General features: G+C 38.1%; 1 protein-coding gene across 4 annotated transcripts; it reads right to left on the bottom strand.

The window, feature by feature from the left end:
- Positions 1 to 651: 651 nt before the first annotated feature.
- On the bottom strand, positions 652 to 27,007 carry LOC112054012 (katanin p60 ATPase-containing subunit A1-like). Of its 4 annotated transcripts, none has more exons than XR_008251309.1 (9): positions 24,281 to 25,338; positions 8,758 to 8,984; positions 7,304 to 7,776; positions 5,595 to 5,774; positions 5,010 to 5,152; positions 4,438 to 4,547; positions 3,116 to 3,242; positions 1,675 to 1,969; positions 652 to 1,150 (listed from the first exon to the last, which is right to left on the bottom strand). XR_008251309.1 is itself a non-coding variant. In XM_052884655.1 (9 exons), the coding sequence occupies exons 2-9, from the start codon at positions 24,427 to 24,429 to the stop codon at positions 1,771 to 1,773; spliced, it is 1,608 nt and encodes a 535-aa protein (XP_052740615.1). In that variant the 5' UTR covers positions 24,430 to 24,473; positions 26,882 to 27,007; the 3' UTR covers positions 652 to 1,770. The 4 variants fall into 4 exon arrangements, 3 of the variants coding, with proteins under 3 accessions (XP_052740615.1, XP_052740616.1, XP_023949414.2); XM_052884655.1 differs by adding an exon at positions 26,882 to 27,007 and having other exon boundaries at positions 652 to 1,969; positions 24,281 to 24,473; XM_052884656.1 differs by adding an exon at positions 26,888 to 26,990 and having other exon boundaries at positions 652 to 1,969; positions 24,281 to 24,473.
- Between the last annotated feature and the right edge of the window lie 318 nt (positions 27,008 to 27,325).

Here is a 27,325-nt window from a genome sequence, read left to right as displayed (position 1 = left end):
CATATATTTTTTAAAATAATAAAAAGGACGATTGTGTAAAAAAGATTCAAATATCTATTTTATCATTGATTTTGAAATGGTGAATATTTATACAAAATTGCTACATCTTTTAGATATTAAAAAATAATTTGAATCGTAATGGTTTGCTTCATTTAATTTTGTAATAAATTGCTCAAACTTGTAACATCGGAAATAAGACACTTGACGATCAAGTTTGTTGGTTGATCAAGGTTTAGGTATGGTTCCGATATTTATTTCACTTCCTCGAAGCGTCCTGCAAACTTGATGGTGTATGGCTGGCGTAAGAATTCTTTAAGGATTACATACAAGCGCGGATTCCCCGTTAAAGTTAAAGTTTTATCAAAATCGGTTTATTAATGTGACAGATGAGCAAACAAAATACACATTTACTTTTTGTATTTTGGTAAGTTAACTGACACATATTTATTAATGTTAGCCCTACGGCTTAGTCTACATGAAACTATACAGTGTATAATTTTGATTGATGGTTTCTATATATTATATTATATTTTGTAACAATCTCCATTGTATTTTCCATCCGAATTTCGATATCGATATAATATTTTCTACCTTTAACAATCATGAAACAAACTAGGTATTTGTTGGAATGTAACAAATAAAAACAACAAAAGATCAGCAAATATTGTTTTTATTAAACTTCACATTTATACAAAAGCACGTAGTATTATATCAATTTACATAGCGCATACATCGACAGACAACGTTGTATAAAAATCACATTTTCCGCCACTCCTCAATAAAGCTATTTTATCCAAAACACAGTTATTTTTATTCCTAAAAACCATTTATATTTTACACTAGCACACCCCGCGGTTTTACCCGATCAGTTCCCATTTCCTTGGGAATAAGGGGATAAGGCATTGATACATTTTAAAATCGATTCAGTTTCAAAGCCTTTTTGTGACGAACAAAAAAACTTATCTTTATATTATTAGTTTATAATATATCGAAATAATACTGCTATGTCTAAATTATTTTTACACTGTGATTATCTTGTCTATGAAAGAACGCTTTATAGACACTAAACATTCACCCTTTAAGAAGATTTTATTCTAATCCCGGAACTGTTTGCTTTTGAATGTAGGTAGACTCAGCGCCAAGAAAGAACCTGTGGGTAAAACCTGAACTAAAATTGACAGCGCCTTACATAATTGTTAACTACCCACACAGTTACAAATTAATCAAATAGAAAGACAATTATATCGTTATTTCTAATAAATCCGTTGACATTAACTAGATATAATCTTATCAGCTTTCCCTACAGTATCTTAACTAGGTAGTTAAGATACATGCATTACATTACACTACATCATTACATGTTTATCTGTTTATTTAATCGTACAAAAACGACAGAGCAGATTTTGATGAAATTATGCAAACACAATTAGAAACACGATGTATTTTTCCATAATTAAATACATGATATATTTCTCTAGAGTATGTACGCCAGTTTATTCGCGGATATCTCCAATTTTACTAAATTAGATTTTTCACAAGTAGGTAACTTAATTTTGAGCATTTTACATGCTTTTTATTGATTCGTTATTTTTTTTCCAAAAAATTGGATTGCAAGCGGACGAAATTACTACCTTCCTTATTATTATTACCACAGTATTATTTAAAAAGTCTTACAAGTCCACTTATAGAACCGCACAGTAGTCTAACAAGTAGCATTGACTACGAGTTGCGGATACACCTCAGCAGCGCTTTCAGCGCTGTGGCTTTATGCTAGGAACAGCCGTGTTTCTGTATCCATGTGTTGTAACGCGCTACATCCGCTTGTGTGACGGTGCGCCGAGTCTTCTCTATGGCGACGTTGAGGTCTTCTTTTGAGACTGGAGCTTCGAGTTCTGAACGTTTCAGTCGTCGGATCTGGTCGGGACTCTTGCCAGCTATTTTTCGACGCATTGTCATCATTGCTGCATCCCTGTAACAAAATCAAAATCTAATTTATTTCAAGTAGTGTCTTAGTTTACAAGCACTTTGAACGTCAAATTTGACTATTTACAAAGACTCACGGTCACTGGTTCGGAAGACAGGTTCTGCTAAGAAGAGACGGTAAGAAACTCAACAGTTACTCTTTCTAATACCTTTAGGTTATGTGTCTGTAATTTCTTGTTAGTTTACAACTGCTGGATGCTGGCGGCTCCAGAGCTTAGTGTTTAAAAATCTTTACAAGAGGCCTGCTCCTCCGTGCATCGTAAACCTCATGAATGAAGATCGTGACCACCTCCATCTCTAAAGTTTGACCTCCATATTCTATCTCCGGCTATTTGGAGAGCATCGTAGAGAGTGGAATCGAATGTAGTGCGGGTCAGACCAGCGCATTAGGCTGAGTCTTGATGTATACAGCCGTATATACGAGTATCACACATTCATTATCAACAATAAAGGCTCTTCAATCACGTATTTAAGGAAAGGTAGAGCAAGACGTTGGCAGGTCTTTGCTATTTAAGGGGCCTCGCGTGCTGATTAATGTGACAGAATCGAAGAAATCATTTTCGATTTGTTTATTCGTGTACACAACTCGAATGGGTGACCGAATCAGAAATGTGGAAATCCGCAGACGAAGCAGTCACTGCTTAGCGAGTCGCGAAGCTGAAGTGGCAATGAGCAGGCCACAGGTTCGAAAAGCCGATGAACGATGACCCTCACTAAGTGAACCGAGGATATCAAGCGGGTTGCAAGGACCCGCTGGATGCTGGCAGCTCGAGACCGTTGTGCTTGGAGGTCCATGCAAGAGGCCTATGTCCAACAGTGGACGTCTATCGGTTGATAAGGTAAGGTACACAGCTCATGAGTCTTTTCGAATTCTTTAAACCGTCAATAGCCTTAGAATTAATAGAGCGGACTCGACCATAAAATCATGAGTGTTGTGATGACTATTTAATAAAACGATAAAGTCGTGGGGGCACGGCGTGAGGCGGGGGGCGCGGGCGAGAGGGAGCTTGCCGCCAAACCGAGCGAGGTTGTCAAATAAATTATTTTGTGTTTCTTTATAAGCCTTACCTTGGTGACAAGCAGGACGTCACAAGTGTGAAAGAAGCTTTTACTGCCAAAGAACAAATCTCACCTGCAGAGGTTGTTGATATCGGAGCCGCTGTACCCGTCAAGCTTGTCCGCCACCTCCTTCAGGTCCACGTCCTCCGCCAGCGACACCTCGCGCAGACAGGTCCGCAACAGTTTCACTCGCGTTGCTTCTACAATCACACCAAGGAAGAAGCAAATAAATAAAGCTTACAAAGAGTAAAATGTATGGTTTGTGAGGAATCATTTCAATCATGTCATATTCCCCAAACTCTTGCAAATCTGTGTAGACTCCGCACCACAAAAGAACTCCCGCTGCTAAAACCTGTACTAAACTTGACAGCGCCTGTTTTTTTTTTGTTCTTTACAAGTTAGCCCTTGACTACAATCTCACCTGATGGTAAGTGATGATGCAATCTAAGATGGAAGCGGGCTAACTTGTTATGAGGAGGATGAAAATCCACACCCCTTTCGGTTTCTAACCGGCATCGTACCGGAACGCTAAATCGCTTGGCGGTACGTCTTTGCCGGTAGGGTGGTAACTAGCCACGGCCGAAGCCTCCCACCAGCCAGACCTGAACAAATTAGGAAAATCTCAATCTGCCCAGCCAGGGATCGAACCCAGGACCTCCGTCTTGTAAGTCCACCGCGCATACCACTGCGCCACGGAGGCCGTAAAAAGGCCTTACACAAATGACAATAAGATCGCCATTACCAAATGGCAATGAGCGCCATTAAGACATTAGCGCTACTGTTACCTACTAACCAGCTGACTTTTTAAACTGTTGATTAATTAATACAACTTAACAGCCACAATGTCTTACAAATTGCGTGGTACATTATCTCGTTCCGACGCTCAGAAAATTTTATTTCCTGGTACTCAATTAGCAACCAGAATCAAGAATTTTCGTAAATAAAAAAGTTAGTCGTCTCTTTGAGACGAAGCTACTCGCGAAAAATTAAGTTGATAGTAATCAGTTGTAAAAACTGTTCTAAGGATCCCTGACTATATCTAACTACTAAATACAACCAACGACTTCATCATTGGCTAATAAAAATGAAGTCGTATTTTAACGGTCCACTATCTCCCTCCTTATAGGATATGAAGGTAGGTTGGCGGCCTTAGGGTAATTACATTTTTAAGTGGTTAAACGATCACAATCAGATGTTACTTGATAACGAGGCACGGGGGTGTAACACAATCAAATTTTAATTCCTGGCTAAGAATTTTACTGAAAATTTCTTACATGAAAAACTAAGTATTTCATAAGCCCGACCCAAGAATCGCACCCAGGATCTCATGAATTCGTCATCCGAAACCACCTAACCTAACCACTTGAGCAGGCAGTTACTGATCCAATGACTAACCATCAGGTAGACCAACGTAAATCCTCTTTTCGAATCGCCGTCTGAACGCCTCATCAATGTCCCACGGGTGATTGGTGGCTGCCAAGACCATTATAACCTTGTCTTCATTGCTGAAACGCAAACAGAAATTAATGAATGTTAGTTTTAAGGTAGCCTCCAGCAAAGAATATTATTACAGTAATGAGAATACTGTTGACCTTATACAAGCTTGATAACCGCAATGCTATACATTATTAAGTAGATTATGACCACATTTGGTTAAGTACGGAAAACGCCACTCTTCTATATTTACAACCACAGAGCCAAGTTTTACACAAAAATTTATAAAATCAAGTGGTAACCTCATCGGTCAATTTTCTGGGAGCTAATTTGCTACCAGATGCACCAAGTCAACAAATGCAAGTCTGTAACTTGGTTAGGAAGAAAAACGCCCCATCACCATTTGCTAAATATTTTGTTCGTGGTTCGTGGACCAAATACCTTAATGACTTTGGGATATATAGAAATTGACTTCGTCACGTCTAATCATTTAATAAAGGGTAGGTATTTTTAAATAATTATTTTTTATTTACAATACAGCAGCCAATCCATCCATCTGTATGAGGAGTTCAGCTTTGAATCGTCTAGAAGCTTCGTGTTCTGAGTCCGCCCCTCTGACCGCGCAAAGCGAGTCCACCTCGTCGAGGAATATTGTACTTGGCGCGTAGAAGGACGCCTGAAACATTATTATTTTTCAGATCCTTTAAAGACAAAGATTATATTACAATAAAAAAAATCCTCATCATCATCATGATATGGCTCTTTCGGAATGCTAAGCTTGCCTATCCTGTTTTAAATATAGATGCAAGTGGCACAAAACCGTGGGTCTTGAGGCACTTGCATACAGTGATTCCCTGCGATCCGTTTGATGCTCTTGGTTTAATGACCTTTTTCTGAGACTGATCATATCAGCTGATGGACGTCCACTGCAGAACACAGGCCTTTTGTAGGACTTTCAAAAATCACGATCCTGAGCTGCCTGCATCCAGCGAAACCCTGCGACGTTGATGTCGTCAGTCCACCTTGGTAGAACAACACTGCGCTTTCTAGTACGGGATCTTCATTCCATCGCCTATCCTAATCCAGTTTATTTCCTTATCTAATATGAAATGTCTTACCATATCAAACAGAAGTCTGACAAGTTTCTCCGAGTCACCGCGGTACTTCGAGGTAAGTGTCGCCGAGGACACGTTGAAGAAGGTAGTCCGACACTCTGTAGCGACTGCGCGCGCGAGGAGAGTCTTCCCCGTCCCTGGAGGCCCTGTCAGCAATACGCCTTTCCATGGACGACGGATGCCCTGGAATTAGAAAACATTACGTTAATACAAAATGTAGTTAATACGGTAAGCGCACTGTTGGTCAACCCCCCTACTAGGTGGACCTAGGACATCAAGCTGGTTGCAGGGAGCCGCTGGATGCTGAAGGCTCGAGACCTTTGTCCATCGGAAATCCATGCAGGAGATCTATGTCTAGCAGTGGACGTCCATCGGCTGTTAATGATGATGATGATGATGATGACGTTAATACACCGCAGACTGCATAGTATACTTGGTCCTAATGAGTGTGCATTACGAAATATTTGAAAGTACAAGTCAAAACAAACAGCAATATGTAATACATAGGCGCTGCTGGAATAACCAGAAAACTAATTTAAGATGTTCCGTATAGTAAATATTTTGTGGTGCTACAATTATAAATGTATAATACCAATAAGTGTGGAAATCAAGACGCGAAAAGCAAGGTAATAAGGTAAGGTGACAATATGTATTGCGTAGATGGCTAGTCTTAAGCCAAGATTGGTTGCGGGCGGTGGCCTGATTTCCGTTAAAAGTAGACATTATTTACTTTAAAACCAAAAGGTGTGATTATGGCGCTATTTCAGAAACAAATATTTTCTCAATAAACCAGAATCAAAGAAAATATTGGGTTTATACAAAAACCACAAATCAGCGTCAGAAATAGTATACTTTAGTCCTACAGTTTAGTTCTTTAACGGTAAAAGGGTCAAAAGCACTTAACATTTTGCATTAAATTTAAAGCCTAAGTCTTAATCAGATATCGATGGAAAAAAGTGAAAAGAGCAATTACTTGCCGAATTCGTTCCTCTAGCCCAGTTCAAAGCGGCGATTCGCGTGAGTGATTACCGCAGAGTTCACGCTACACGCTTCATAATTTGTACAAGTTGTACAAGGTAAACGTCAACGTAAAGGAAATTGTCTGAAGGTGAAAGGCTCTCATATTTCTTAGGGACATACGGGTGCTTGATGGTGTTTTGTGGCTAATTTTAACGGACGTTTTGTTTCTTGCTAAGATTTATTAAATTTGCGGTAATGTTTGGTTTAACTGCCTCGTTGTTCTATAGTTAGTACATGTGGCGTCGAGTCACGAGATCGTGGTTTCGAGAATTGAACTGTGAAATTAACGACCTTTACTTTAATCCAAGAAACTCTTTGTAGGTAAAATTCTCAGCCCGGAATAGAGAAGCTGGTGTGACTGATCTGAATATCTGTGATCTGTCTGGTATTATCAATAACCTGGTCAGCTTTGTTTCATCTGCCAAGCGACGTGATGGGTCAAAACTCCATACCCACTCTTTTATGAGGAGGGAGGCCTGACCCTGTAGAGGGTCTTTAAAATAGATAGTAATGATTAGGTATAAGATTAGTACAAACATGAAATTGATTAAATAGCGTCAAATTAAAAAAGATAAGTATCGCTTGTTGAGGTCTGAAAGATGTGTCAACTTCAATTTAAGCCTATGACTCCGTGACAATATGTAATAACACATTTTAACTACATATCAAAACACGTCACACAATCAAATTACCTTGAAGTAATCGGGCATTACGAGCGGCAGTACCATGGCTTCCTGCAACACGGACTTCGCATCGTCCAATCCAATAACATCCCTCCAACGAACATCTGGATTCTTCTGCAATATATCCCTCTCTAGCGTCTCCACTAAATGAATTTCGTAGCCAGACGTGTTGAATATCTTTTCGTCCTTCTCTAGCAAAGCGGCATCACCATCAGAGGGTACATCTGTCTTTCTCATCATGGGTTTGATTGGAACGAGTTGTTTTCTCGCTCGTGGTGCTCTTTCAACTGATCGTGTTTTTCTTCCGCTGTTTACTGATGATGATGATGATGTTTTCCTGGTGACGATTGAGGGTAATGTCGGTTGGATGTCGGGATCTCTCCTTCTGAGTGTACCCGCCCACTTTTCTGTTGTGGGATTGTTTTGTTTGGCTTGGTCTAATGGTTGTTCTTGGAATGTGTTGACTGGAGTTGGTTTGACGACTGAAATTTCGGAAATTACATTTGTCTTATAAAATAGTATTTGTATACTGATCTATTATTTGAATTAACTGTAAATCTCTCTTGTTTTAAATTGCCATGCAGTTTAATATGATAAAGCACCTTAAATAAGGAGTTTATTCAGATTATATACCTAACAGAAGTCGACACCATATCAATAATGCAAATCAGCTTATCGTTCTTCTTTGTGTCTTTGTCATTAGGATAGTACCTAACATTGAATGATGCTTCGGCCACAGTAAATACAGTTTACTAGTAAGCGTACCAGACGAAACCTAAGTCAATTTGGAAATTATAAGATCCTAAATGCACCCAGAACCCGATGAAAAAAGATGACATCTGTTATTAAACAAGGCTTTCATTTCAATCATGGCATTCTTATTGCGTTATAAGCATTTCAGTGCCCGAAAGATGAATAACTTAGCATGGAAAAAATATCGTTAGCCGCAATCTATTAATCCCATTATACTAATTATGCAAGTACGTCATAGCAATAATTAACTTAATATATTGTAAGTTATTCATTCTACTCAGTTGCAGTACGCGAACAATAATATAATGTAGAGTTTGGCTAATGAAAGTAGAGACTGTAATCGCCCGCCAAATTTAAAAAAAATCGGTAAATAAAGCCGGTAGTAAATTCTCAAATTATAGGGCAAATATTGAAATAACTGAGTTTAATACTTATAGTATAGGTAGTAATGTATTCACAAACAAAAAAATAATTTAAACATATTGTAAAAACGCACGCAATCAAATTTAGCGAGCGATTTTTAGTATTTACTTTCATTAGCCAAACTCTACACGACACACGCAAAAAATTTTATTTCTCGTTATATTTTTTAGCGTAAAATGTTTGTCCGTTTAAGGCTCTGTACACGCCGATCACTATGAAATAAAATCTCTATACCTACAGCTACCTAATTTTAGTATATTCTATATATAATTACATTAATATCATACCTTGTGTGGGAGGATGGCATGTACCATTATCTGCATGTGTGTTAGGATTCCTGGCTCTTTCTCTTCTGTTGACGCTTTTCTCTGTCCTCAATCCGTCTCTAGGGTTGCCGTCGTCTTTCTTGTCACCGCCCCGCCGCGTTGACAGCTTCGCAAACCCAAAAGGATGCAGACTCTCCGACATCATCCGATCCATCATCCTGGCCATTTGGTGGAAGCCGGAACTTGGGCTGAAATAAAGTAATTAAATAGTAAACAGATGCTCAGAAAAATTATGATTGGAAGAGACGAAAGAGAACGGAAGCAATATGAAGAAACACAGCAGTTTCAGTTCAAATAAGAGTATTCATTAGTAGTAGAGCTACGAGACAAAACTTTTCAGGGAACTTCTACCATGAATGCTGTCAATAAGGACTAGTACTTTCCAGTGTTGCTACGAGAATTTTCCTACTGGAAAGCCTTTATGCTTTTGTTCTGCTATGTTCCTATTTAAAGGCTATAGATGCCGGTGAAATTAAGCTATGTAATGCTTAACAATAACGCCATAGGTTGATAAACACAGGACAGTAAGGCAAGCGTTGTAAATGACGAGTATTTGCCTTGCCTGCCCTGCGAAGTATTACTTAGCTAAAGGCTATGGTTAATGAATTAACAACTTATTATTCCACCAATTGATATAAACTTTTATGAAATGTTTTTTACATATTCAATGTAAGGTGATTATTTAATAAGTACTCAAGTTCTTATAGGACCATAGGACGCATAAGACTAATGCATCGGTGTTAAAAAACTTAACATCTCGAAAAGACTTTCCAAGAAAGACTCAATTCTTAAAATTTGGAAAATCAAAGCAAAAAGTGAGATCTCAATATAATATCTTCGTTCATTAATTAAGAAATCCATGGATTGCTTAATTAATGAACGGTCTAATAAAATTAACCAAAGAGAATTGTACAAGTTTATCAACCGTATCTGTAACTGTATCAAACGCCTTAGACGAAACTGTAGATTCGGTTGGAATGATAATTAGTGCATAACTAAATCTTTGAGCCAGTGTCGCATTATATATCTACTTTAATAAGAAGTTTTAATAATTTATATTTTAAGCTTCCTTCTTAAAAGCCAGTCAGTTCTTTCTTCAGTCATAATAAAATCATTGATGGTGGGTTTTAATTATGTAATAGCCGAAATCTTCTAAAAGTTATTATGTACTACGTTAACATTGATATTTATCAATGAGAGAAGAGAACTCTACTGCTTAATAATCATGAAACTTTACTGAAGGAAGAGACATGACAAATTAACTTTCGAGAATGTTTTGTACATACCGTACATTACCAAAAAAAGGATCATGTTCAAAAAACTGGCGCAGTCCACCTACATTAGGGATCAATGAATCTCCAAAACCAAAATCCATGGTTCGCCTTGCAACCCTTGTCGCAATAGAAAAGTACATTTAAATGAAAAAATAACTAAATAAGTTCACGAACACATAATTTATCTAAAATATTTTTGGTAAAAGTATGTCATCTGTCGATCATGGGAGAAATGAGTTTTCTGACAATACTGTTTTGATTTCGTTGCCATGGGAACGGGATTGCGGACACCAACGAGGCGGACTTTCGGCCATAGCTTGTTCTGTGCGTAGATAGTATTGCTTTGTAGACAGTTATTTAAAACAGGACAAGTCTGAGTAATTGCCTACTTCATAGTTTTCTATTAGGTAATAAATAAATTTTGGGGACCAAAACATCAAGTCATGATTTCACTAACACCTACGTAGGTACGCGGTTTTGTTATAATATGTCCGACCCATCTGATCCCAATCTTGTTGGATGACGGGGAATCCAAAGATTGAGATGATTATCTTGATCAATTCAAAGATATATTTTTTGTAACAGTTCACTGAACAAGATGGTCCTAACGTTAGTTCTAGGTTTTCTATACACTGATCTTAAGTGGTAAACCATCGGCATTAACAAAGAAATGTTTTACAGGTCGTACTCAATATTTTTTTTAAAGAATATTGGCCATATCTTTTATAATATGACCAATATTTCCATTTCCTTCCAACTAGTCGGGAAAGACTGTGCTAGGAGTGGGTACGACAATAGATTAACAGGGCGGGAATCGAACCACCACCCCTCGGTGATGAGTCCGGCCGCTCTTACCGTTGACCTATTGAAGCTATAGGTTTGCACTCGTCAAGAAAACGTTTGGATAATTCATATGCTTATTGTACCAGCGACTATATTTTTTTCACCCTATGAGTAAACTACACCTTTTTTGCTCTTCTAAAAACCATGTCAAGGGAAAACATGCTCTATGACGTGATGTTTCTATGCAAAGGTCATTATAATATTGACCTTTTTATGTGAAACGGATTTGTATTGTAGGACCATTACTTTAGTGGCCTTAATTTTCTGTTTTTCCATAAATCTTGTGTAACCTTCGTTATGAAAAACAATTAGTTTTTAATTAGGAGTTTATGTAAATATTTTTAATTGACCTGAGGACACGGTGACTAACTATGGGCCTTATAAAAAAGCTCAGCTCTGGACAAAGCTATGCACGGAGTATATTTCTATATATGCTTCGATCAGTAAGAAGGAGAACTGCAAAATGATCTAAGTTACAGTTACAGCTCAACGAGTCGCGAATAGAGTACCAATAGCTGGTGGGGTAGTTGGTGGTTCGAAGTTCTATTGAGCTCTCAAAGTATTGGTATGGCGACTTTGTACCGGAAAACCTCTACCCCCCCACTAAATGTTATGCCTAAAAGATGTCATTACATAAAGCTTGACGCAGGGAATCTCTGTGTGACCGCGGTATTTAAAAGTCCAAAGAGGATTATAATTTGGTGTGGACGTCTATCGGCTGATGTGATGATGATTGTCAATAGTGAAATTCCTTCGTATAGTATTATAGAAACCTTACTCAGTATAAACCGGCTGAGGGCATGATAATATATCATGAGATATCATGTCCTGTAGAATATAAAAAGTACGTTTTACACTCGGATGGTTGAGGGTCTGGACTCATAAAAACTCAAAGCCATCATTCTGCAAGCATCACAGTCGCCTACAGTACTTACCTGTGGTAAAAGCAACTTTTCAGATTATATAAAATGAGGGAGGTCTAGGACGTAAAGATGGTTAAAAGATACTCATTCTATAAACACTCTTACTTATAAAGCTTGTACTGTAGGTACATCAATATTAGACACATCATCATCATCATTTTTAACCCATATTCGGCTCAATGCTGAACTCCAGTATCCTCTCAGAATGAGAAGGGTTAGGCCAATAGTCCACCACGCTGGCCCAATGCGGATTGGCAGACTTCACACACGCAGAGAATTAAGAAAATACTCTGATATGTAGGTTTCCTCACGATGTTTTCCTTCGTTTAACATTTTCAAATTTCAGTCTACTTTTAAATTTTAATTTGATAATTGTAATTCTAACTTGAAAACAAAGGCCAATAAAGTGATAAACATAACCTTTGTTTGAAAGTATGCCATATTTCGGTAGGTACTTGCTGTAATTACCAAGATAGCCTTTGGTAATCGCTATACAAAAGTACCCACGAGGTTGTTCAACCCGGTGTCGGTCCGTTGACGGAAGTGGGCTAAGTTTACAACTCTACAGCCGCTTCAGGATGTGTGTCAAAGGCCGTTGACTGCGGGTCATTGAACTGCAATCGATCAGGTCAATGGCATTTTTTGTTAATTGAGGTAACATCTGTAATTGTCTCCTTTTAAAGTGCTATTAGGGTATCGGTAATGACTTTTGGTAACATTTTTAACAATAATTGTTGACCTAACTAACTCTAGCTCAGTGGTGCCCTGATTTTCTGTTAAGTTTGTAGTTTGACATGAAACATTTAAAATGAAAGTAGTGCTTCGAATACCATCGTGAAAATTGTATATACTCGTAGTAATCTTCTAAAATAGGGCCATATTTCACGATTGACGCAGCAGGCTGTGAAGCAGATCCTATGGCGCATTAGTTAAGTAGTGAAAACTTGTATACAGCCGCTGTAACCAAGTGGCACGTCGATTCTCTTTCTGGCTTCAGGGGCAGTTCCTTTTAGACAGTGGCGTAGCTAGGTAACCAAAGGCCCTGGTAGAAATGAAAAAATGGGGCCCTGCTATTATCTAAACTGGTTAAGTTTTATCAAATACATGATTAAATTTACACTTTCGCCTTTATAATATTAGTGTGAAATACATAAAAATACTAAGTTACCTTATCATCAGCTCTTTTCGTTTCCGAAAGTTCAGTTCGATCGCGATTTCCTGGTAAGGTTTCGAGGACCCCCTGAGCTTGAGAGCCATGGGGCATTGCACCGCCTAACCCCGGGTAGATAAGCCATTGCTTTTAGATAGTAGGTTAACTTCAAAGCTACCCTCCGTCGTACACCACTATATGTTTAATCTTTAACGGTCTCCTTGTTATTTATACAAAACGAAGCTCATGGACCAAAATATACGCGCTAATCCAATAAAGGGTAAGGTCAAAAACACTAAAAATCATTGTAACTAAACGAGCCATGTCCAGATTCAAATGGCTTCAAAACCCACGTGGCAATTTTCATTAAAATAACAAGACACTTACTCGTGCACGCAGGGCTACCAACCGTCAGGATTTCCAGGATTGTGCCCTCAATTACTACTCACTGTTATTTTAGTATTATGGGTGTCATAGGAAATCTCAGGGTCACTCAGTGGCATGAAGAGCTATGCAAGGAGTATATTTACGTGATCGAATCAGAAATGAGGCGGTCCGTAAAAAAGCCAAGAAGACAAGTACCAAGCATAGATCAAGGAGTCACAAAGCTTAAGTATCAAAGATAAGCTGCGAAGAACTAAAGTAAAGTAACTAATTAATTGTAAAAGTACATACTAATTTCAAACAAGCTCAGTCGATATCCTCCGAAAGATACGGAACCCAGCAGATCTCCATTGTAGTGACGTTTCGTTGACTGCTATGCTATGATCGGCACCGGCGCGTGCTAACGGCTGTGTTGTTGTATTGTGAGACTGTGATGTGCCCGAAACAGGCTAAAGAAAGAGCGAGGAATGAAGATCCTGAATATGGAGAAGATAGTAGGGGAAGGCATTAGAAGATAGTAGGAGTAGGAAGAGTACCTTTTCGCGCACACAAGCAGGCGGATAAGCCACAATGGGGAAAGCACAGAAAGCTCAAATGACCCGGTGATGGACCACCACACGACAGTCAGAAACAGCCCAGTTCCAAGCGTAAAAAAATCGAATTTTAATCGGTTAAAGCAAATAAGGGTTTCATTTTTGTTCGTACGTAGATACGTTCGGAATTCCAAAAAGGTGACAACCCTAAACAAAAATATCCTTGTACCGAATAGCCTCGTAAACCGTGTCCATCATAGCCGTCGCGTTATTATTTTTAGTGTTGATAGGTACTTTGTGCTCAATTGTCACCAATTTTAAACGCGCTGAATTAAATTGACCGTGTCCAATTGATACACAAGAATACACAAGAATTCTGGTGTGGCACGCTCATATAAAAAAATAACATTTTTTTAAAGATATTTTGCAATACTTTTTTTAATATGATGAATATTCTTATTCCCCTCTGCTAGGTCGAAAAGACTGGGACCATGTAACCTGTAAAGACTCGAGCTTCGAGAGGTCAAATCATGTAAACAGTCAAAAAACGTTTCAACGCCCTACCTATTTCAATTTTTAATTTAAGTCCAGCACCGTTTTTAGAGTTCTAAACGTACGTAGTACAAAAACGGAACCCTTATAATAAGGGCAAAAGTAAACAGAGTCACAAAAATACAAAGAGACAAAATTATAAAAATACAGACAACAGTACACAGAGACAAATGTACATAGAGACACAAGTACATATAGACAAAAATATATAGAGATTAAAGTAGATAGAGACAAAAATAGTCAGACAAATGTAAATAGATACAAAAGTACATATAGCCAAAAGTATAAAGATATAAAAGTAAATAGAGACAAAAGTACATAGAGATAAAAGTACATAGAGACAAAAGTACATAAAGACACAAATATATAGAGACAAAAGTATAGACATACAAAAGTACAAAGAGACAACATCTAAAACGGATCCGGGTGGCGTTGTAGCTATTTGTAGAATTCGTTGGTTTTTTTTTTCAGAGAATATTTTAGTCAAATAGTCTAACTTAACTAGACCCTATCGTTTTCTATAAAGTGATTTAGGTTCGCTTCCCATGCAAAGTCAGGGCTGTCAGTTTAATTACAAAATGTATTTGGTTTTATAAATCTACGTCACAGTCTATACGTACAGTATTAAACGCTGGTAATATGAAAATAGATACCATTTAGCAAATAGCTTTCCCTTTGTCTAGAGAACCTCTGTAGCACCATTGTTATGCTTGGGTCACCGAATCGCATTATATGGAAACCAAAATGTCGCTGCTTTGTACGTACTCCATTTTGTTTCTACGTATTAGGTATACAGACGCGTAAGCGAATATTTAGATTGCTTGTTACAAAATAGATTATGACCTTTTAAACTTTTACTTTTTATCGCTATGATAGCAAATGAAAGCGTTTTGTACGGGTCCTAGGGACATCTACAACATAGGGATGAAAACCCACCCGATGTCTTGCGGTGCGATGGTAAAAAGGCGATGGTGGTATGACATCGAATGGATGTGTAGAAACCGAAGGAATAGCATGCAGAATTAGTTAACATAATGTTGAAATCAAGTGAGAAATGGGGACTAATAAAGATTTTTCTGGAAAGAATAATGAAAATAAAGAAGAAGAATGAAAGAGAACTCAGAAAGAGACAGACTGTGACGTTGGTGGTAGGCTGATAGGTAAAGACTTCAGCGTTCTGTAGTAGGAGGGGTTTTTAGCCGAAGTCCGGCGCTACCCAAATGGGTGTTTGGATGTTACACTCCTAAGGCATAGTGACCTCGCACTAGACAGTGCAGTATTTGGTCGACCCCCCAACAGGTGGACAGACGTAGAGTCACAGGGATTCGTTGGATGCAGAGGAGTCAAGATCGTAATGTTTGAAAGTCCTATGTCCTGTGATGCTGCTGTCCTAGCTGATATATTTTTTTTTAATTCTTTACAAGTTAGCCCTTGAATACAATCTCACCGGATGGTAAGTGATGAAGCAATCTAAGATAGAAGTAGGCTAACTTTTTAGGCGTAGTATGAAAACCACACCCATTTCGGCTTCTACATGACATCGTACCGGAACTCTAAATCGCTGGGCGGTACGTCTGCCGGTAGGGTGGAAACTAGCTACGGCTGAAGCCTTCCACCAGCCAGACCTGGACCAATTAAGAAAACCTAATTCCACCGCACATACCACTGCGCCACGGAGGCCGTCAAAATGATGAACTATTAGACCATAGTCTGAAATTGGTCTAGGATTTGCATCTTTCACAACTTTGACGATAAAAGGCAGGTCAATTTCTCAAAAATTTGGTTTTGTAGTAACGATTAACGAACTAAGATTTAAAACGGTGCTTGTGCCAAATTCTATAGAACGATTTAGCATATTTTATTAAAGCACATAATCAAAACACACAAACATACAAATTCGTAATATTAGTAGATAGCATTGTAAATTTTCCATTACTAAATCCAATTATCGAGTCCATGACATTGCTATACAATTATACGCGACTATAATGTCAACGAACAATGAAAAACATTTCCCTTGACAATAAACTGTGCGGTCAAAACGTGGCGCATCAAAGAGATCGATAACATTTACATGTTTAGCTGTTATCCCTCCACCATGTTCGTACTGGGTAGTGGACGGTCACTATCGTCTAGACTAGGGTTTCTCAAAGTGCGGTACGCAATCCCCTAGGGGTTCGCCATTCGACGGCAGGGGGTTCGCGACAAGATTTACCTAATGGTGGCTTGATAACTGATACCGAGTCAGAATTAAGGTTAAAATTGTCCAAAATTACTCCTAGCATTGAATCCATGTAATGACATTTCTTTCCGTACTTTATGTGTTAACTTTTATTCAAATAAAAACCTTATTTTCTTAAACAGTCAAATTATTTTCTTTTCTTTGGGGGGGGGGGGGGGTATGTTTATTAGTTAGTAAGAGGTTCGCTGTTGTTCGCTGTGGGAATTAATTGGGGTTCGTGAAGCCGAAAGTTTGAAAAACACTGGTCTAGACGTAGTGCAAATGGTTTTAATTTAATTAATGCATGCAACGAGTCGAAAAAGTTAAAAGTTCCACTAATTTCTTATCTTGCAATCAACTTTTGGGTGTGGTTAACGATTAACAATATATGAGTCACACACTGTTATCACCGCGTTGCAACGACTTGCGGTACGGACGGCTTCAGTGTGCTCGTTGCGTTCGAGCCGTCCACATCTCATGTTGTGTAATTCTTTATGGGTTACTTGGGATAGGCGGGAAGTGACTTGAGTGGAAAAGGGGAGTGTTTGTTAACAGTCAAAGGTTTAACCCTACACACAACGTTCACAAGTGCGTGATTTCACTCAAGGTCATTCTCTGTCATTCTAGGGTCTTATTTTGGTTACAGTTTGATTTGTTAATTAAGTTGTCCTGACAAGTGTTGTGAATCATAACCTTTGTTCGCCATTAGTTTTCTTATTTTTGTAATCACTTCTGAGTCTGCTAAAAACACATTTCGTATTTTTTGTATTTAGCTATTAGCTTAGAGAATGAACATATCACATCATCGTCATCATCTGGCTGTCCACTACAGGACATAGACCTTTTGTAGGGACTTCCAAACATCACGATCCTGAGCCACCTCCAGCGAATTCCTGCGACTCGCTTGATGTCGTCAGTGCATAGCACATTATTATCACCATTCACCAGAAAAGACAAACCTTGCATTTCATAGCCCGATATTTTGAGAGGAAAAAACTATATTTCACAGCCAGATTGAAGAACCTAGTATCTAGTATAATACGTAATGGAACTGAACAGGCTGACCGCAACATGCCGACATTTTTTATACTCGTACTCACAATTAAAAAAGATTGATTGATTGATTTAATTAGTTAGAGCTTGATTACGATCTCGCCTAATAATAATAAGTGACAATCCATGTGGAATGTTGAGTCAACTATTATTGTTCCGATAGTTGTTTCAGTCAATGGTCTTATAGCGAAAAGCTTCGACCTTAAGAATCTCAAGAAGCTTTCGCTTAACAGTTGGATCAAGAGTGGGATACAGAAGGCAGTGATTCTTGAGACGGCGGGTATTGTGAGGAGGTTCCTCACTCTGGAGCCCTGACCACCGGTTGCTTGGGCACTAAAATTTCCCGCAGCGGGAGGGTTTATTTTTTTTTCATTTTATGTATACCATTGTTAAAATTTAAAAAAAGGAGAAAAAAATAAATGAAAGTAAAAAATAAGTGACAATGTAGTCTTCCGACTTCGAACTTTTCAGTACGTGTCTCAAACGGTGAAGGGAAGGTGAATTTTCTTAATTCACTACGTGTGTGAAGTACCAACTGCCAACGTACATTGGGCCAGCGTGGAATACTTTAGCGTGAGTGGTTACTCGTGTTCAACAGTGAGCCGAATATGGGTTGTCAATGATGATCATTATGATGATGACAATGTAGTCTAGGTGGAAGCGGGCTTATTTTGAGTTTATTTTATTTATACCTCTTGACGGTTTTAAATGAATCTGGTTTAACCCTTAATTTTGTATTGAAATAAACAAAATGAACATAGTAACTACAGTAATTGTAAGTACTTACAATGTAATAAATATTTTCTTACAAGTACTAAACCCGAGACCTGTAATTAACGATAGTGTTGGTCGCGTGCGGACGAAAATGGGCCAGTTTACTCGCACGTATCGCCTTTACGAAACTGTTTATAATTATTGTGATACGAATTAGGTTTTTTAACAGCCTAAATATCCTTGAAAATTACGACATTTTTTTCGGCAGATCTTGAACTAATTTTTAACTCCCGACGCAAAAAGTGGGAGGGATGTTATAAGTTTAAGGTGTCTGTATATCTGTCAATCTGTTTGTGGCATTCATAGAATCAGAAATGAGGCGGTCCGTAAAAAAGCCAAGAAGACAAGTACCAAGCATAGATCAAGGAGTCACAAAGCTTAAGTATCAAAGATAAGCTGCGAAGAACTAAAGTAAAGTAACTAATTAATTGTAAAAGTACATACTAATTTCAAACAAGCTCAGTCGATATCCTCCGAAAGATACGGAACCCAGCAGATCTCCATTGTAGTGACGTTTCGTTGACTGCTATGCTATGATCGGCACCGGCGCGTGCTAACGGCTGTGTTGTTGTATTGTGAGACTGTGATGTGCCCGAAACAGGCTAAAGAAAGAGCGAGGAATGAAGATCCTGAATATGGAGAAGATAGTAGGGGAAGGCATTAGAAGATAGTAGGAGTAGGAAGAGTACCTTTTCGCGCACACAAGCAGGCGGATAAGCCACAATGGGGAAAGCACAGAAAGCTCAAATGACCCGGTGATGGACCACCACACGACAGTCAGAAACAGCCCAGTTCCAAGCGTAAAAAAATCGAATTTTAATCGGTTAAAGCAAATAAGGGTTTCATTTTTGTTCGTACGTAGATACGTTCGGAATTCCAAAAAGGTGACAACCCTAAACAAAAATATCCTTGTACCGAATAGCCTCGTAAACCGTGTCCATCATAGCCGTCGCGTTATTATTTTTAGTGTTGATAGGTACTTTGTGCTCAATTGTCACCAATTTTAAACGCGCTGAATTAAATTGACCGTGTCCAATTGATACACAAGAATACACAAGAATTCTGGTGTGGCACGCTCATATAAAAAAATAACATTTTTTTAAAGATATTTTGCAATACTTTTTTTAATATGATGAATATTCTTATTCCCCTCTGCTAGGTCGAAAAGACTGGGACCATGTAACCTGTAAAGACTCGAGCTTCGAGAGGTCAAATCATGTAAACAGTCAAAAAACGTTTCAACGCCCTACCTATTTCAATTTTTAATTTAAGTCCAGCACCGTTTTTAGAGTTCTAAACGTACGTAGTACAAAAACGGAACCCTTATAATAAGGGCAAAAGTAAACAGAGTCACAAAAATACAAAGAGACAAAATTATAAAAATACAGACAACAGTACACAGAGACAAATGTACATAGAGACACAAGTACATATAGACAAAAATATATAGAGATTAAAGTAGATAGAGACAAAAATAGTCAGACAAATGTAAATAGATACAAAAGTACATATAGCCAAAAGTATAAAGATATAAAAGTAAATAGAGACAAAAGTACATAGAGATAAAAGTACATAGAGACAAAAGTACATAAAGACACAAATATATAGAGACAAAAGTATAGACATACAAAAGTACAAAGAGACAACATCTAAAACGGATCCGGGTGGCGTTGTAGCTATTTGTAGAATTCGTTGGTTTTTTTTTTTCAGAGAATATTTTAGTCAAATAGTCTAACTTAACTAGACCCTATCGTTTTCTATAAAGTGATTTAGGTTCGCTTCCCATGCAAAGTCAGGGCTGTCAGTTTAATTACAAAATGTATTTGGTTTTATAAATCTACGTCACAGTCTATACGTACAGTATTAAACGCTGGTAATATGAAAATAGATACCATTTAGCAAATAGCTTTCCCTTTGTCTAGAGAACCTCTGTAGCACCATTGTTATGCTTGGGTCACCGAATCGCATTATATGGAAACCAAAATGTCGCTGCTTTGTACGTACTCCATTTTGTTTCTACGTATTAGGTATACAGACGCGTAAGCGAATATTTAGATTGCTTGTTACAAAATAGATTATGACCTTTTAAACTTTTACTTTTTATCGCTATGATAGCAAATGAAAGCGTTTTGTACGGGTCCTAGGGACATCTACAACATAGGGATGAAAACCCACCCGATGTCTTGCGGTGCGATGGTAAAAAGGCGATGGTGGTATGACATCGAATGGATGTGTAGAAACCGAAGGAATAGCATGCAGAATTAGTTAACATAATGGTGAAATCAAGTGAGAAATGGGGACTAATAAAGATTTTTCTGGAAAGAATAATGAAAATAAAGAAGAAGAATGAAAGAGAACTCAGAAAGAGACAGACTGTGACGTTGGTGGTAGGCTGATAGGTAAAGACTTCAGCGTTCTGTAGTAGGAGGGGTTTTTAGCCGAAGTCCGGCGCTACCCAAATGGGTGTTTGGATGTTACACTCCTAAGGCATAGTGACCTCGCACTAGACAGTGCAGTATTTGGTCGACCCCCCAACAGGTGGACAGACGTAGAGTCACAGGGATTCGTTGGATGCAGAGGAGTCAAGATCGTAATGTTTGAAAGTCCTATGTCCTGTGATGCTGCTGTCCTAGCTGATATATTTTTTTTTAATTCTTTACAAGTTAGCCCTTGAATACAATCTCACCGGATGGTAAGTGATGAAGCAATCTAAGATAGAAGTAGGCTAACTTTTTAGGCGTAGTATGAAAACCACACCCATTTCGGCTTCTACATGACATCGTACCGGAACTCTAAATCGCTGGGCGGTACGTCTGCCGGTAGGGTGGAAACTAGCTACGGCTGAAGCCTTCCACCAGCCAGACCTGGACCAATTAAGAAAACCTAATTCCACCGCACATACCACTGCGCCACGGAGGCCGTCAAAATGATGAACTATTAGACCATAGTCTGAAATTGGTCTAGGATTTGCATCTTTCACAACTTTGACGATAAAAGGCAGGTCAATTTCTCAAAAATTTGGTTTTGTAGTAACGATTAACGAACTAAGATTTAAAACGGTGCTTGTGCCAAATTCTATAGAACGATTTAGCATATTTTATTAAAGCACATAATCAAAACACACAAACATACAAATTCGTAATATTAGTAGATAGCATTGTAAATTTTCCATTACTAAATCCAATTATCGAGTCCATGACATTGCTATACAATTATACGCGACTATAATGTCAACGAACAATGAAAAACATTTCCCTTGACAATAAACTGTGCGGTCAAAACGTGGCGCATCAAAGAGATCGATAACATTTACATGTTTAGCTGTTATCCCTCCACCATGTTCGTACTGGGTAGTGGACGGTCACTATCGTCTAGACTAGGGTTTCTCAAAGTGCGGTACGCAATCCCCTAGGGGTTCGCCATTCGACGGCAGGGGGTTCGCGACAAGATTTACCTAATGGTGGCTTGATAACTGATACCGAGTCAGAATTAAGGTTAAAATTGTCCAAAATTACTCCTAGCATTGAATCCATGTAATGACATTTCTTTCCGTACTTTATGTGTTAACTTTTATTCAAATAAAAACCTTATTTTCTTAAACAGTCAAATTATTTTCTTTTCTTTGGGGGGGGGGGGGGGGGTATGTTTATTAGTTAGTAAGAGGTTCGCTGTTGTTCGCTGTGGGAATTAATTGGGGTTCGTGAAGCCGAAAGTTTGAAAAACACTGGTCTAGACGTAGTGCAAATGGTTTTAATTTAATTAATGCATGCAACGAGTCGAAAAAGTTAAAAGTTCCACTAATTTCTTATCTTGCAATCAACTTTTGGGTGTGGTTAACGATTAACAATATATGAGTCACACACTGTTATCACCGCGTTGCAACGACTTGCGGTACGGACGGCTTCAGTGTGCTCGTTGCGTTCGAGCCGTCCACATCTCATGTTGTGTAATTCTTTATGGGTTACTTGGGATAGGCGGGAAGTGACTTGAGTGGAAAAGGGGAGTGTTTGTTAACAGTCAAAGGTTTAACCCTACACACAACGTTCACAAGTGCGTGATTTCACTCAAGGTCATTCTCTGTCATTCTAGGGTCTTATTTTGGTTACAGTTTGATTTGTTAATTAAGTTGTCCTGACAAGTGTTGTGAATCATAACCTTTGTTCGCCATTAGTTTTCTTATTTTTGTAATCACTTCTGAGTCTGCTAAAAACACATTTCGTATTTTTTGTATTTAGCTATTAGCTTAGAGAATGAACATATCACATCATCGTCATCATCTGGCTGTCCACTACAGGACATAGACCTTTTGTAGGGACTTCCAAACATCACGATCCTGAGCCACCTCCAGCGAATTCCTGCGACTCGCTTGATGTCGTCAGTGCATAGCACATTATTATCACCATTCACCAGAAAAGACAAACCTTGCATTTCATAGCCCGATATTTTGAGAGGAAAAAACTATATTTCACAGCCAGATTGAAGAACCTAGTATCTAGTATAATACGTAATGGAACTGAACAGGCTGACCGCAACATGCCGACATTTTTTATACTCGTACTCACAATTAAAAAAGATTGATTGATTGATTTAATTAGTTAGAGCTTGATTACGATCTCGCCTAATAATAATAAGTGACAATCCATGTGGAATGTTGAGTCAACTATTATTGTTCCGATAGTTGTTTCAGTCAATGGTCTTATAGCGAAAAGCTTCGACCTTAAGAATCTCAAGAAGCTTTCGCTTAACAGTTGGATCAAGAGTGGGATACAGAAGGCAGTGATTCTTGAGACGGCGGGTATTGTGAGGAGGTTCCTCACTCTGGAGCCCTGACCACCGGTTGCTTGGGCACTAAAATTTCCCGCAGCGGGAGGGTTTATTTTTTTTTCATTTTATGTATACCATTGTTAAAATTTAAAAAAAGGAGAAAAAAATAAATGAAAGTAAAAAATAAGTGACAATGTAGTCTTCCGACTTCGAACTTTTCAGTACGTGTCTCAAACGGTGAAGGGAAGGTGAATTTTCTTAATTCACTACGTGTGTGAAGTACCAACTGCCAACGTACATTGGGCCAGCGTGGAATACTTTAGCGTGAGTGGTTACTCGTGTTCAACAGTGAGCCGAATATGGGTTGTCAATGATGATCATTATGATGATGACAATGTAGTCTAGGTGGAAGCGGGCTTATTTTGAGTTTATTTTATTTATACCTCTTGACGGTTTTAAATGAATCTGGTTTAACCCTTAATTTTGTATTGAAATAAACAAAATGAACATAGTAACTACAGTAATTGTAAGTACTTACAATGTAATAAATATTTTCTTACAAGTACTAAACCCGAGACCTGTAATTAACGATAGTGTTGGTCGCGTGCGGACGAAAATGGGCCAGTTTACTCGCACGTATCGCCTTTACGAAACTGTTTATAATTATTGTGATACGAATTAGGTTTTTTAACAGCCTAAATATCCTTGAAAATTACGACATTTTTTTCGGCAGATCTTGAACTAATTTTTAACTCCCGACGCAAAAAGTGGGAGGGATGTTATAAGTTTAAGGTGTCTGTATATCTGTCAATCTGTTTGTGGCATCATAGCTCCCGAACGGATGAAGCGATTTCAATTTAGTTATTTTTGTATGAAAGGTGACTTATGGGCGAGTGGTGTTAGATATGTTCGATAAAAATCGGTTGAGCCGTTTAAAAGTTCTGGGGGTTAAAAGTGGGGAAGAATAATCGAATGTATGCAAATATCACGCCTCTCCTTTTATAAGAACTTACCATCCAATGTCCCACGCTGAGTGAAACACAGGGTGCGCCGACATCGCTCCCAGCGGCACACCAAACCCGAACTCTATCTTGACGTCGTTGTCCCGCCGGTGCCACGAGCGGGAGCCGTCCATCGACGCCGACTTCATCTCGTTCGACATCCCAACTTGCTACATACACTGTGCTAGCTATTCCTATAAACACCCTGTATCATGGGTGCAGATTTTATATCTATACTAATATTATAAAGAGGTAAAGTTTGTAAGTTTGTAAGTTTGTCACATTTTTTAAATGGGGTAATCTTCGGAACTACTGGTCCGATTTCAAAAATTCTTTCACCAGTAGAATGCTACATTATCGGGGAGTGCTATAGGCTATATTTTATATTAGTATGATATATATTCGCCGAGTTAACTCAGTTTTTGTCATACAGGTCGGACCGAAAATCCTCTTAAGCAGACTTATTCGCATGCGCTGCCTTAACCATTGTGTAAAATTGAAATTAATGTATAGAGGCTTTATGTATCTTTAAAAGTTCTACAAAAAAGTTCGCGACACCATATATCTATCTTCTATATATTAGCAGATATAGTACCTTTTGTGTTTTAAAAATTATAAATTTTATATACTTAGGTTTGCGTCATTATTTATGCTACTTAACTTAAATCCTTATCAAAATAAATTATTTAATAATCACAAAGATATTATGGAGATAAGATTTGCCCTTTATAGTATGTTAATTAGTTAAATAGTTTCGGAGATAATACAAAATTTCTAAAAGACGCAGAAATTCCGCTACATGACGCCCCGCGCTTTCAATTACGTAGTTCCCGTTGCTGTGTGAATATGGGAATCAAACATAGCCTATGACACTCGCAAATAACGTAGCTTTTTATTGGTAAATCAATCTTTCAAATCGGTCCAGTAGATTCAAAGATTATAATTTTAGCATAGAAGTCTCTATTTTCCTTTGTCATCGCACCACGCTCATAGGGCTGGCCTTTTGCTAAGGGTAGGGGTAAGGTAGGGAAGGTATAGGGTAGGGTAGGGTAGGGTACAGGTAGGTAGGGGTTGTGTAAGGGTAGGGTAGGGGTAGGATACAGTTAGGGTACGGGTAGGGTAGGAGTAGGGTAGAGGTAGGAGATCGATACTGAAGCCTATTTTCTATTTTCTTTTTTTTGAAATGATACTTAAGACGATTTGAGACCATAATACGTAGAAGGATAATAGGATACTTTTTGTCGCGAAAACAAAATCAGAAATGGGTGAAGGAGGGGTAGAATATTTGTACGGAAAGTCCTTAATTTTTCTAGGTACATTTGTAAATGTAAAATGATAAGTGGACTATTTATTAGGTATACGTTATAAAACTTGCAAAATAGAATGTGAAATAGGGGTTGAAAGTTGACATCGATTTTTACGCGGACGAAGTCGCGGGCGTCCGCTAGTATAAAATAAAGTAAGTACTATTAGTAATACCATTTGGAATTCAATAACGACCAGAGTATTTTTATAATCATTTATCACCTCAAAACAATTGTTGGATAGTTTGGATTGGATTTGAAATAGTCGAATAAAAATCCATCAGAAAAATTGAGATTTTAAGAACTACGTGATATGGATTATTATTAGTAGCCCGTTAAACGTAGGTGTCAACTAATCCGCATCGTAGGTATCAAGTAAAATGCTACATCATATTATGGGACGACGCGTGAGAGACGAATGGGATCGCCAGAAAGCAAATATCGAAGCGTGATAGACCACCCCCTTCCTGAAGTAATGCACGTAAACTGCGGTACCAGGAAGGAAAGGAGGAGATAAGAAGGGGAAAAAAAAAGAAGAAAGAAAAAGGTATCAAGTAGCATCGCATAGTTCAATGCGATCCGTACGATGCTGATGAGTGGACGCACTTGTATGACTTTATATACAAAGAATACTAAAATCCGTTTGTTGCGATGAGTCCAATGCGTGCGGTGCGGATCTGTGGAAGCCTACCATAAAATCCGCAAAAAGCAACGCACTTAGCTCAATGTCTTATTTTCTATAAACAACATTAACAAAACCCTACAAAATGCACACCTATACATTTTATAGTACGACTCAGTCACTCAGTAATACAGAAAGAAACTATAATGGTGTATAAGAACTGACCTATAAAAGTCCACCCCTTCTAAACTACTTGTTAGAAATTATTACTCGTAAGAATTAGGTAGGTACTTGGAAAACTTCATTGTAACAAATATTTAGAACGGACTGGACTTGGGTCACTTTTAAAATACCGTTTTAAGTATGGTTGTTAGTATTAATTAGTTTAACTTTTAAAATTAAACTTTTACTTTTTAAACACTTCCAATAGTTAAAAGTCAACAGTTAACGTTAAATGCACCTGGTTATAATATTTCATTTAGGTATGCCAATTTAAATTAAAACATTGATTAATTATTATATTTGTTGTTATGCTTTGAATTGACCATCCATATAATAATGGCTATTCAACATCAAATTCAAAATTTGTACGAGCTGTACATAATCGCGGTATTTTATATTCTACAAAATTGATACACAAAATATTTTACTAACAAGAAACAAGTAACTTTACTAGATTTTACTAACAACAACCATTAACAGATAACAACCAAAAAATCAGCGTATAACCGAAAGCGTACGCTAACTTCGTAGCGGTCTACGACAACGCTACGTGTACGGTCGACCACGCGCCGCCGACTGCCGGACCGACGGACACCGGACAATGACCGGCGGCGTTCCGACCAGTCACAACGAATGGCCTAATTACAAGGTCTTACAAGATACTTTGTAAAAAAGAGCATTTAACGTGAATTAGTAATGACTAATGCATTAGTGATTACCAATTCAATGAAAGTGGATAGGAAAGTAAAGTCAGTGACCGTGTCTGATACCGGAAATTAGTTATTTAGATCTCTTCATACAATTTATAAGAGAACAAAGGATTTTTCTCTATAGACTGTTTTCGTCTGTTTTATAATTTTATATGGGGCGTATTCGCAAGATTGGGCAATGTGGGATAGTCTATGCTTA

Source organism: Bicyclus anynana, chromosome 12 (genome assembly GCF_947172395.1).
Source record: "Bicyclus anynana chromosome 12, ilBicAnyn1.1, whole genome shotgun sequence".
Classification (NCBI taxonomy): Eukaryota; Metazoa; Arthropoda; class Insecta; order Lepidoptera; family Nymphalidae; genus Bicyclus; species Bicyclus anynana.
The sequence above is the reverse complement of the archived record's forward strand: the minus strand, read 5'-3'. Positions and strand labels throughout refer to the sequence as shown.